General features: G+C 41.7%; 1 protein-coding gene across 2 annotated transcripts in view; it reads left to right on the forward strand.

Moving 5' to 3' along the window:
• The first annotated feature begins 537 nt into the window (after positions 1 to 537).
• The window catches only part of PCDH10 (protocadherin 10), a 41,608-nt gene continuing 28,429 nt past the window's right edge, over positions 538 to 13,716 (forward strand). Inside the window, exons 1-3 of one of the 2 annotated variants that reach the window (XM_081538317.1) lie at positions 538 to 4,017; positions 5,609 to 5,667; positions 6,220 to 6,326. In XM_081538317.1, coding sequence (XP_081394443.1) covers positions 1,387 to 4,017; positions 5,609 to 5,667; positions 6,220 to 6,326 — 2,797 coding nt within the window. In that variant the 5' untranslated portion in view covers positions 538 to 1,386. The remainder of the gene's footprint in view (positions 4,018 to 5,608; positions 5,668 to 6,219; positions 6,327 to 13,716) is intronic. The other variant, XM_081538316.1, reaches the window with a different exon arrangement.

Below are 13,716 nucleotides of genomic sequence, written 5' to 3' on the forward strand. Positions count from 1 at the left end.
CTTAGTTTGACACAGCCTACGCCATATCTGTTTTTAAATGTCCTGCTAATCTCCGCCAGGGTCCCTTAATTAGGTAACCCCTACCAATTAGTGGCTTCTCTGCAACTTTTTCCTGTTTTTCTCGGTGACTTATTTCCACGATCAGCAGCAAGGAAAACACCTTAAAAGAAAACGAATGTTAGCGTCATTGGAAACCCCGCTCCTGGGAGAGGATACCGCTGCTGCTATTATGTTTTCGCACTTGCTGATGCAAACAGGGAAACCTCTCTATTCCCTCTCCATTACCTGCGGCTGGGGACTGGGAACTTTCCGCGGCAGAGTCCCCAGCTAGCACCTCGGGACCTGCCGGGCTGTTCTCGCTCTCACACTCACACTCACACGGACAGCGCAGGAGCGGGTTCCATCCCGCCCGGCCCAGTTACTGCGTGACGCGCCTTCTTGACGGCCGGTTTGTCCAATTAGCTCTGACTTGGTGGGTGGTGCTCCTTGGCGATTGGTTGGCAGAATGAGGGCGCTGCGCAAAAACAGAGAAGCCGAGCGCTCGGAGCTCAGAAACTGCCAGCCGAGATCGCAGGCTCTAGGGCTGAGGCAGGAGGAGGAGGGAAGAACTGAAAAGCAGAGAGACAGGTTAGAGGAAAGAAGAGGCTTGGGAAGGAAACAGCAAAAAAGAAACTGCTCATCACAGTTACTGAGAGGCAAACGACGGTGGAGATGAGGACAGAGAGAGGCAAGACTGTGACAGCCAAAAAAGACAAATAGAGAGAAGGAGGAAAAAATGCCAAGAACATCCATCCGGAGAAATGAAGAGAATGAAAGTTTTATGCTGCAGAGCCATTCTATGCTTTTCCGGCACAAAATTCCCTCGCTGTTTTTAAGCCCTTTTGCATTTGCCAGCCGTTGACAGTAAGAGGCATGTTCAGCGGTGCCAACAGCATCTCCTCTTCCTTCTCCTCTTCATCTTCCTCCTCCTCCTCCTTCTCCTCCTCCTCCTCCCATCAGCGAGAAGACAAACCGAGGACAGTCTTGAAATACCGAAATTTCCTCCTTGGGATTTGCCAGCGCCGCGTTGCGCCAAGACTGTCGGAATAAAGGACGCTGACTATTGTATTATTATTTTATTAATTGGTCAGTGAGAAGATTACAGATGAGGAAAGGGGACGCCTGTCACCCTTCCTGCTCTAAGATTAAAAAAGGAGGTTGAATTGGGGGAAACCCTAAAATGAAGCAGAAGAAATAAGATTTGTAAGGACAGAAAGCCACAGGAGCCCCCCCCCCCATAGCGCACTTTTATTTGTATTTTTCATTTGAGATTTTTTTTTCTTGGTGGTGGGGGAGGTGTTTGGGTGGCTGACTGGCTGCGGGAAGCTGCTTCCTTTCCCTTTGGAAATGATTGTGCTATTATTCTTTGCCTTGCTCTGGATGGTGGAAGGAGTCTTTTCCCAGCTTCACTACACAGTGCAGGAGGAGCAGGAACATGGCACTTTCGTGGGGAATATCGCTGAAGATCTGGGCTTGGACATTACAAAACTTTCGGCTCGCGGCTTTCAAACGGCGTCCAACTCTCGGACCCCTTACTTGGACCTCAACCTGGAGACCGGGGTGTTGTACGTGAATGAGAAGATTGACCGCGAGCAAATCTGCAAGCAGAGCCCCTCCTGCGTCCTGCACCTGGAGGTCTTCCTGGAGAATCCCTTGGAGCTGTTCCGGGTGGAGATTGAGGTGCTGGACATCAACGACAACCCCCCCTCCTTCCCGGAGCCGGACTTGACCGTAGAGATCTCTGAGAGCGCCACGCCGGGCACCCGCTTCCCTTTGGAGAGCGCATTCGACCCAGACGTGGGTACCAACTCCTTGCGCGACTACGAGATCACCCCCAACAGCTACTTCTCCTTGGACGTGCAGACCCAGGGGGATGGCAACCGATTCGCCGAGCTGGTGCTGGAGAAGCCTCTGGACCGAGAGCAGCAAGCGGTGCACCGCTACGTGCTGACCGCGGTGGACGGGGGAGGAGGGGGAGGTGGAGAAGGAGGAGGCGGCGGCGGCGGGGGAGGGGGCCTGCTCCCCCAGCAGCAGCGCACCGGCACGGCCTTACTCACCATCCGAGTTCTGGACTCCAACGACAATGTGCCCGCCTTCGACCAACCCGTCTACACTGTGTCCCTACCAGAGAACTCGCCGCCGGGTACGCTCGTGATCCAACTTAACGCCACAGACCCAGACGAGGGCCAGAATGGAGAGGTCGTGTACTCCTTCAGCAGCCACATTTCGCCCCGGGCGCGCGAGCTCTTCGGACTCTCCCCTCGCACCGGCCGGCTGGAGGTGAGCGGCGAGCTGGACTACGAAGAGAGCCCGGTGTACCAAGTGTACGTTCAAGCCAAGGACCTGGGCCCCAACGCGGTGCCTGCGCACTGCAAGGTGATCGTGAGGGTGCTGGATGCTAACGACAACGCGCCGGAGATCAGCTTCAGCACCGTGAAGGAGGCGGTGAGCGAGGGCGCGGCGCCCGGCACGGTGGTGGCCTTGTTCAGCGTAACCGACCGCGACTCAGAGGAGAATGGGCAGGTGCAGTGCGAGCTGCTGGGGGATGTGCCGTTCCGCCTCAAGTCTTCCTTCAAGAACTACTATACCATCGTGACCGAGGCCCCTCTGGACCGAGAGGCGGGGGACTCCTACACCCTGACCGTGGTGGCTCGCGACCGGGGCGAGCCTGCCCTCTCCACCAGTAAGTCCATCCAAGTCCAAGTGTCAGATGTGAATGACAACGCGCCGCGCTTCAGCCAGCCGGTCTACGACGTGTATGTGACCGAAAACAACGTGCCAGGCGCCTACATCTACGCGGTGAGCGCCACAGACCGTGATGAGGGTGCCAACGCCCAGCTAGCCTACTCTATCCTGGAGTGCCAGATCCAGGGCATGAGCGTCTTCACTTACGTGTCCATCAACTCCGAGAACGGCTACCTGTACGCCCTGCGCTCCTTCGACTATGAACAGCTCAAAGACTTCAGCTTCCAAGTGGAAGCGCGGGACGCCGGTAGCCCCCAGGCGCTGGCTGGCAACGCCACGGTCAACATCCTCATCGTGGATCAAAACGACAACGCCCCTGCCATCGTAGCCCCCCTTCCGGGGCGCAACGGGACTCCGGCGCGCGAGGTGCTGCCCCGCTCGGCTGAGCCCGGCTACCTGCTGACCCGCGTGGCCGCGGTGGACGCAGATGACGGCGAAAACGCCCGGCTCACCTACAGCATTGTGAGGGGTAACGAAATGAACCTGTTCCGCATGGATTGGCGCACCGGGGAGCTCCGTACAGCGCGCCGGGTGCCGGCCAAGCGCGACCCCCAGCGGCCTTACGAACTGGTGATCGAGGTGCGTGACCACGGGCAACCTCCCCTGTCCTCCACCGCCACCTTGGTGGTGCAGCTGGTGGATGGCGCTGTCGAGCCCCAGGGCGGTGGCGGGGGCGGTGGCGGGGGGTCAGGAGAGCACCAGCGCCCCAGCCGCTCCGGCGGCGGGGAGACGTCGCTGGACCTCACCCTCATCCTCATCATCGCGCTGGGCTCGGTATCCTTCATCTTCCTTCTGGCCATGATCGTGCTTGCCGTGCGTTGTCAGAAAGAGAAAAAGCTGAATATCTACACGTGTCTGGCCAGCGACTGCTGCCTCTGCTGCTGCTGCTGTGGCGGCGGGGGGTCGACCTGCTGTGGCCGCCAAGCCCGGGCGCGCAAGAAGAAACTCAGCAAGTCGGACATCATGCTGGTTCAAAGCTCCAACGTACCCAGTAACCCGGCCCAGGTGCCGGTGGAGGAGTCCGGGGGCTTTGGCTCTCATCACCACAACCAGAATTACTGCTACCAGGTCTGCCTAACCCCCGAGTCCGCCAAAACCGACCTGATGTTCCTTAAGCCCTGCAGCCCATCGCGGAGTACGGACACTGAGCACAACCCCTGCGGGGCCATCGTCACCGGTTACACAGACCAGCAGCCCGACATCATCTCCAACGGAAGCATTTTGTCCAACGAGGTAAGGCTGAAGCGAAAGGACCACCATCTCTCATCTCCTCCATCCGAAAGCCTCCTCTAGCGCAGCCCTTGTATCTCTGGTGCACTGTGTATTTATTTTTAGGATATTAGCTTATTTGTATCTTTGTGGGGGCAGGAATGGAAAGCCGCCTCTCCCACCCCTTCCTGTGTAACTTAAACTTCGTGTCGTCCCTAATTTTCTGCGCTCCACCCTTCCACATTTATTTTCATTCCCCTCCTTTGGTGCTTTGCCACCTTGGACCTTCCTTCTTCCCTCTGGCATCTTTCCTTTAAAATCCTAGTCCCCTCACCCCACCCCACCCCAGTCCTGTCGCTTCTTAGAAAGCTGGGAGTAAAGGAGAAAGTGCCTGAGGGGAGAGGGAAATGCAGGGAGGGACCTTCTGGCACCGGCAAAGGTCTTTTTTGTTCTTTGCATTTGTCCCAAGCATAATAAAGTTAATTGTTTGGCTTTGTTTATCGATGCCTTCAGTCGTGTGTAAAAGTAAGCTGTAGATTGTTTAACTTTGCACAGTTGTCTAAACTCGAATGCATGTTTTAGCGAATGGGTTATCAGATCCTTGTTCTCTGAACTCGGGTTGCAAAAAAAAAAAAGCCTTCAGTTCTACTCTGGACAGCATTTACAGACGTTCTTGAAGCCCAACGCCCACACAGTGTGAATCTGAATGAAGTTGCTTTGGCACAAACCCCTGTAAGCGTAAACTCACCGAAAGGCTTCAACAGTTGTTGTCTTACATATTCCTTTTAGCTAATAATCACCTTCTTGCCATCGTTTTTGATGAATCACTGCTGTTGGCTTTCTTCATCAAAGAATTTGGCTTGTCAATTCCAATTTTCTTTTCTAAGATGGAGAAGTGGCAAAGTTGAAAGGAGGGAGGGAGAGGGAGGACAGAGTTAATTTCTGTAAAAGAAAGTTTGGACCGGAAAAGGTGTGGGGGGGTGGAGGCGGGGAGGAGACTGCAGAGTGTGTTTGGAGGGGGAAAGAATTGGGGCCAGGAGGGAAGCGGGTATTATGAACTACTTTTTTGGCAGGTTATTTTATTTATTTTGAGTCTTAGATATTATTCATTGACTTTCATGAATATTTGTACAGCTCATTTGTATCTTAAGCACATTTTGAAAATAAACAACAAAATAATTCCATAAAATATCCAACCTTTTGGCTTATTGAGCGTGCTGTTTTTCTTGTGTCAACCAGTATGCACCTAAACACTTTGTTAGGCCACTGAAAGAAAGACTAGGTTGACTCTATTGGAGACAATAGTTTATGAGGGCCAGCTCTGAGGTTATTTGCATTCTCTCCTTAAAACACACACACACATTTAAAATTGGCCTTTCATTTGTGTCTTTTTTTAACCTTTACTGAAAATCTAGATATGCAAAATCTGCATATCTTCTTTCCTTTACTAGCACTAGTCTTTATAATAACTAGTCTGAGATCTTAGAACAGCTTAGAAATTCCTTAAAAATGTACACAATTACTTAAGCTAGAAATAGTTCCTAACCTCAAAATCAGACTGTTAAATTAAACCCATAGAGTTCGAATGCTCTTGATTTATTTATCTTTTTTCTAGACTAAACACCAGCGAGCAGAGCTCAGCTATCTAGTTGACAGACCTCGCCGAGTTAACAGGTATGGACTCCTTTTTTTTTTTTTCCTAGCTTGATGTATAGACAAATTATGACCTACTAATAGTAGGAATTAGGTATATTATTCAATATCAAAATGGAAAATGATAAAGTAATTCCAATTAGGACAGGACATAAATATTGATTATATTAGGTTTTCTAGACAACAAATTAAAAAATACTGGTGTGTTTCTTTTATATACAACCACTAAGTATATTTGAATATTTTGTCAGGTTACACTCCTACACTGCTTCTGATAATCTTCCTAACTATTCTGGACATATACATATATATCTGTCCTATGAAAATGATATAAACATATGCTCAGCTCCAATCATAGAATAATGATTGAACTTTACATGCCGTAAGGGCTCAAACTGACTTTTGATGCTCAGTGTTGGAGAGTTAGGCTTAAGGTTTTAAAAACTAGCTTTAAGCAGAAGTCAAGAGCTCTAAGCATCTGCAGCACCATCGGTGACCATGTGGTGGCAGAAGAATGTTTTCTGTGTTTCTTCAATCTTTTTTATTCTAATATTCACATTTTTGTACTTCTAGTTCTGCATTCCAGGAAGCCGACATAGTAAGCTCTAAGGACAGTGGTCATGGAGACAGTGAACAGGGAGATAGTGATCATGACGCCACCAACCGCGGCCAGTCAGCTGGTAAGTGTGATCAAAGGGCGATGCTGACTTTTATAGTGGTATTTTTTTAAAATAAATCTTGAGAGGATGATGTTTTAGGTAGTTTTTAGTGTTAGTAAACCTACAGAAAACTGGTGTCATGCTATGTTGACAATTGTATACTCAAAGGGACTTGTAAAGTCTAATGTTCCTTTAGAGAATGAAAGTTAGAAATTCACTGTGGAATACGTGAAACCAGGAGACATTTCTTTTTTATGTCGTGTTCTTTCCGGGAATTATATTGCATACAAAGGACATAGATTTCTCACCTAGTCCAGTCCCCAGTCTTCAGTCAATTAAGCTATTATTAGACTTTCTTATGGATGAAATAACAGAAGATGAATGAAATTGGTTGACCTGCACAAGGTCACAAGAGGATAAGTGGATGACTGGGAACCAAAATCCTAATTTTCTCATTTCCAGAGCAATGCATTTTACATACCACTGAATATTGAATGAGAGAAGAAATGGTGATTAAAAGTCATGAATAGATTGAAAGCAGGATTTCCAGTTCTGGGTTCTTAGGTTTTAGGACATTAGTAAACATTTGATAATGTGCATTTTCTGAAGCATTCCTCATATTTTCAACAGAATCCATGTTCAAAAATTGACCTCTGGGTATATTTGTATGTAAGCTTGAAGGTATTCCCTGATGGGAGTTGCAATGTGATACATATTTTTTACTTTGTTTTACTTTATTTTACTTTACTTTTCTCCTGTATACATATCCACGTTAAGTTTTATAGAATCCTGATAACTCTAGTTACTAATAATTAAAGAAAACACTGAAAAGAAATAAAATATGTACCTTAAAATAATGAAAACAATTTCACAAGGTTTGGATTTTCTTTCTACTCTGTTTGCATTTCAACTATGAAGGATGCTTTTTAAAATTTTTTTTTTAACTTTTTCTCTTTCAACTGAGTTTTGTGTTAATCTGATACATAAAGCAATACAAAGGCAAGCTAACTTCTGTCACTTCTAAAAAACACCCACCATTGGACTGTATGGAGGTCCAACTTCATTCACTTGAGCTTTAAGCTCTATTTTGGTTAGTGATTAAGCCATAGGGAGATAGGGTCCTCATTTTCACGGTAACATTGATCCTCGAGAGCACCCATTCCTTAACACACTCCATGGACCTCTGAAAGGTGTTGAGGCAGTGTGTCAAAGGGCAGTACCCGCCCCGCCGTCGCCTGGCAGCAGTGGTGGCTGCAGGCCTCTCACTTGGCTCCTGTGTGGTGTGTCTGAGGCTGCCTTGGCCTTGGGAAACGCAGGCAGGAGGAGGGGAAGAAAAGACTGCTCAAGGGTCTCTTTATATTGCTGCAAGTCATTAATATGCAGACCTAACGAGACTTGAGAACTGCCAAGAATCCCCGGAGGTCCCTGCCCCTTGCGGGCCTTCACGCTAAGTGAACAGAGCGTCTATTTAGTGTCTGGGAACCTGACAACAAACCAGATCTTGCCAGAAGTTTATATTTGAGTACAAAGTCCCTTTCATTTTTGGCCTATATATGACATATGATTTATTGTTATCTTTTAAAAGGTGTACATTTGGAATTGCTCATTCCTATTCTTTTTTCAGTTTCTGATTTCATAGTCAGCCTTTTAAAGCTTTTGAAACAAAATGTTTAACATTAAAAAAAAAGAAAATCCCCCGCTGCATGTTTCCTTGGGTGTATTTTATTTCTTTCCCACTCCTCCTTACTTTTTTTTTTTCTGTAGCACTCCAATCTCAATGAACATTTAAATTAGTTTAGTCCCTCAGACATAATGAGCCATAATAACTTAACTGAAGAAAGAGAAAGGAATAAACATCTGCAAAAAGTGCTAAATTTGGAAGATGGATGGGAATATGTTCTTATCAATGTGCCTTCCCAGCGGCTCTTTTATTTCACAAGCACTCAATGTTGCCATTTTGGTAATATTACTTACAAATTACTTGAGATGTCAAAACATGGGAAAATGTTAAATGCTAAATTGTGTTTGGAAAACATGTTTAAAAGCAGGATAGTTTTCATTTTTCTTATCAAAATGGCAAATTCTTTTTTTCTGTCGTTAGGTTTTTAACATGTAAAAGTATTACAGAGCTAATAATCTGTGGATCTGTGTCATTAGCATTTGTAGGGTTACCACAACATACTGGGCACAATGAGAGCTGTTTTTGAATTGTATTAACGCACTTGTATTAAGAAATAATTACACATTTGTGTGCTGATTTGCAGTCACATTTAATATATCTAGTTTTATTGTTAAGATGATTTTGAGTTGTTTACCATTTAAAGTATAAATCCCTAAATGCAGAGAATTAAGATGCCTTTACTTAATGACTTTTTTCCAGTCCATTCCTTGTTGTGTACTATAAACTTCACACCAAGTAGCAAGAGTATTTCCTAAAAGTTAAGCCTATCTCAGGCAAACAGGTACATCTGCTTTATTTCTTTGTACAACCAGGTATTGATGATCTTCCAATTTTGCAATATTTAGAGAATATTCTTCATAGCACATCTGTTTCCAGGTTTAGGATATGAACAACTTTTGAGCTAATAAGCAAATTCCACTCAGCTTTAGGTTTTAAAAAGGAAAGTTAGACTATTATGGAAAAATAACACTGAAAAGATATGAATTCTGAATTCTCTAGTTTCTACCGCATTACACGTTACATAGTATACACTGTTTAGCTTAGCTCTTCACCTGTTTAAACTTCCTAAGTCTTTATTTATTCCCACTTTCATTTTCCGTGTTAACATTAATTTGTATTTATTTATTTGGATACGCCTTCCGTTTATTCTTCTATGAATAGTTTTCTTTTTTGTTCTTTCTCCCTTCTCCCCACTTGCTTTTCTCCTCTTTAAGCCATTTGCAGTCACCAATCTTGTTCATAGAAGGGCTTTAAACACGGAGGCAGCTGCACAGAGAATCACATAAGCTTTTTCAGTTTTCCACTGCACCTGGCTCCATGTGTGGAATTCTTCGACTTGACCACTGGTCTGTGGCACTTTCTTTCTATAGCCTTGTCAAGGTGCTTTCCGTTTTTTTCAGTGCTCTATTGATGTATTGGTTAGGTATGGCAGAAGTCCAAGGAGATGTGGTAAATGCTTGCATAAACCATCACAAGGGGAGAAACTGATTAATCACAGCTTAAATGGCCAAAAAAAAAGGCAAAGTGAACTTAAAACTAGTATATGTTCAGTTTTATAATACCATTAGATTAAAAGATATATTTTTTGTCTGATTTAAATACTGATACTTTTTAGCTGTATAGTCTTAAACATTTTAGTATTATCAGAGGTAGATCTAAGGAGATCTATTTAGCTGTAAGTAGTTGTGTTTTTTTTCCCCCATTTATTAAGTACTTACAACGTGCACATTAAGATTAAATTTGAATTTATTTTTAATAACTGACCTTCTTAAAATGTATACTGAAGAAGAAAACCCTCATAAGTTAATGTTACTTGTTATAGTTTACCTGAAAGTTTTCAAATTTCTCTTCTTCTAAATTTTTCTTTCATTTAAAAGACAGCTTAACTTCTAAATGTGTTTATTTCTTACCTAATTATTATGAGACTTGTACATGACACATGGTCAAAACTTGACTATAAATTTAAAAAGTGATTTATATTATCAGTATTTTCATACTAGTAGATAAACATATATCATGAAATAAATTAAGCCATTGTACTACTACTGCAATATCAATAAGAATTTTTGGCCTATCATAAAGTGAAACATTTCCCTTTCTCAACTCCAATAAGAATTTAGATACTGGCAATTAGCTTCTGGCTTTATAAATAAGGTGAATTTATACCACAGTCTGACTAAGCAAAAGCTTTTTGCTAAGGTATCTGGCGACAATATGAGCTACAACTAGGTAATGCAGAGACATTTACAATTGAAAAAGACAAATATTAAGAGAAAATGGAGAAAAATATAAACATATTGAAATATGTTAGTGAGAAAATTTTGATGTGCATGTTTTGATTTTTTCATAGATGAATTATGTTGTAAAATCTCTGCTCCCAAACCAAACCAAAAGCTACAGAAATTTTGGTGATTATTGTTAATATCTTAATTTCTCCAGTGTTAAATAATTAAAAGAAGACTTAAATTTTCCTCAAAAATATGTGTGTTGATTTTTTAATTAATTTATCATATTTGGGGAAAAATACATTTTTTGAAGGCTTGGTACATGAGAAAGGTCCATGTAATTTTACTGTATTGAATTCATCATAAAACAGAACAAATTGACTACAATTACATTTTTGAAATCACAGTTTGTTCTCAGTGGTAATATTACCAACTATACGGGATCAAGTTACTTGCTAGTTTAAAAAGATGTATTTTAAAATTTGTCTAAATATATCTCTATATAACAGGCAGTCTATCACTTCAGCTGTCGTGCCATGTAGAACAGACCATTTCTGAGAAGTGGAAAAAAATAAATTGCAAGAAATTGCAAATAAAATCTGTATATAGAAATGTTTCTTAGGAATGACCAAAACTTCAAAACTCAGGTGTGGCCTGTAGTTTTCTGCTATACAAGTCTCACAGGTTCTAAAATAAGGGCATGTGAATGAGAAAAAAAATGATGTTGAAGTTATTTTCTCTTGGGCCTTCAACTTGAGATGTTAAAAATTTCCAAAAGCAGTGTGCAAGGTATGCATTTTTAAATGTCCCATGTACTGAAATACACGGCATTCCAGTCCTTTGTGCAGTCATTGACCACCACAAAACTTAAACATGCCTCTGCTTGTCTGGTCAATAAAATAATATACTTAATTTGGACTAGTGATACATGAAAAAAGATAAAGCCATTTTCATCTTTCACTGGCTCCCTAAGGTGAGGCCAGGTAATGGGCACAATTTATTTGGTTCTCAAACTCTACATTTAAGACGAAAAAACAATGTTTTTTCAATGAATATTTCTAAAACTTATTTGAAATTTATTGATATACTTTTTATGTGATTAAAAAAATTGTTTCTACATCTGATATTTTCCTCATGAGAAGTTAGTACACTTGTTTTGTCGGTAAAACGTGTGAAACATATTCATGCACAAGGTGACCATCTTCCCTCTCCTTGTAGTTACATAAAGCTGTGTTATCACCATGGGGATCCCACTTTAGAAGGAGTAGCTCATAAATTTATGAGGAACATTATATACAAGTGTTGTTCCCCTTTCAGGCAGGTAACACTGTTTATCCAACAGAAAACTTTATATTTCTCACTTTTCTTGTTATGCACATAATAATTTTTTTGTACAGGTTTTCAAGTCAGAGAACTTTATTTCCTCATCTAAGGGAATTTTAACTAGCATCTAATAAGTCAAAGAGGCAGAAAACCATACACTTCAAGAGAAGTTAGCACAATTGAATATCAACTAGCCATAAAAACAAGTTCTAATAAAAGTACCTTCTAACATCTCATAAAAGTACCTTCAGATATCTTAAAGATAATACGGAGACTAGATCATTAAAATTTTTCTGTGTATATCCTATTCAGAATTATAAGAATCCTTGGGTACAGTGCTCAAAAAGATGTGAAATACTATTAATGGTCTCATGAGGTGTATTTGAAAGGGTTTTATCAGTTATGTGATGAGAAATTGTATTAATTCCAAATTTTGCATTAGTACCCATCTTTATCAGGATCCGGTAATACAATTCTATCTTAATATTTGAATTTTTACATCAACTTCAAGTTTAATATGATATAAATTTATTTTTAAAATAATTGCTCATAATTGACTTTTAATGGTACTTCCATCTATCAAAAAGACCTTTTATTCCTTATCACACTATAAATGGGGAGTGTTTAGAGTACAGTGCATCAAAATACAGATCTCTCTGGTTCTATAGCTTCTAGTTACCTGCTGTGTCAGTGTGCATCAGAGATATTCTTCTTCCCTTCCTCTTTTTTTTTCCCTAATACCTATCTCCTTATAGGAATAGAATAATTTAACTTCCCTGGTGTCTAGAAAATAGTTGACCTGTTTTACTTGCTGATCTTACTCTGATTCCTTATCCCAGCTTCAACTCACGTTTATGTTCCTCTATAATGCACTGATCGGTAATTTACTTCTGGGTTTATGCATGACAATTATCAATAGATTATTATAATCGAAGTCAGGTTTAGCATTTACATGCTGCTGCTGCTGCTGTTTAGTCGCTAAATCCTGTCAGACTCTCTGTGACCCCATGCACTGTAGCCTGCCAGGTTCCTCTGCCCGTGGGATTTCGCAGGCAAGAAAGCTGGAGTGAGTTGCCATTTCCTTCTCCAGAAGATCTCAGTGCAAGGGTCAAACTCCCCTCTCTTGTATCTCCTTCTTGGCAGGCAGATTCTTTACTACTGAGCCACCTGGAAAGCCCCAACATTATACATAGTTTAATTTAAAATTTAAAAAGTCACTACAACATGAGATTAACATATGATAAGAAGTTTGGTGTTATTTCTTTAAACAATTTACATAATTAATTGTTTTAAACTCCAAAATACTTGAGGATAATCTGGGGGCTTAGTAATTATTAAAAATTGATTTCTTTGTTATTATATAAAGAGCTGTTAAAATATGCACATAAAAAGTAAATTATTGTATGTCAGGATTTTACAGACTAAAACTTGCTCAAGAGCTCAAATCACTCATAATATTTATAGAAGAAACAATCAAGTGTTTTCATTACACTCTCTTGATTAAAAAAATAATCCGTGGTTTTTCCATACCAGGCATTTCATGCATTTGAGAGTTTCTGACGTACAGAATAATCACTCTTTGGTTATTTCTAATTGATCCTGTTTTTAAACATATTTAATAAATGCATTGCTCTGTCTAGAAACACATTAAAATGTGATTTTTGTTTGTGTGCTTACTTTTTTACATAATGCCAGTTATCAGATTGAATAACAGTATTCTGTAGTGCCCCAAAACCATATTTTGCTTAAGAGACTGAGTGAGCTTTCTTGGATCATAAATATCATGTTTAATATTCTTGTCAGTCTACAGGAGACAATGAAACTTGAAGATGTCATTTGAAATCTTGGTATTCTAGGATCAGTAAGCAAACATTTCTGTGTTGTCTGGGACAAGTGTTTTCCAATATAGAACAAGTAATAAGGTATTCATCAATAGAGTCTGCAGCTGACTCACCTTGCACTTGGTTACCTTGGTTTCACTAATTACAGTCATTTGTTCTGGGTTTGTCTAAGTGGTAAATGATAAGCAGTTTGTAGTAATATGGGCTACAAGAGTGTCACTGAAAAATAACTTGTAGAAAGTCATTTTCTAAGAACCTAAAAAAGCATGCTCTTGGCCACTCAGGGAATCTTGTTTTATTCTTATTATTTATTGGTGTATTGATATGTATGCCATGTTTCT

This window comes from Giraffa tippelskirchi, chromosome 11 (genome assembly GCF_054371585.1).
Source record: "Giraffa tippelskirchi isolate mGirTip1 chromosome 11, T2T-mGirTip1v1.2.pri, whole genome shotgun sequence".
Classification (NCBI taxonomy): Eukaryota; Metazoa; Chordata; class Mammalia; order Artiodactyla; family Giraffidae; genus Giraffa; species Giraffa tippelskirchi.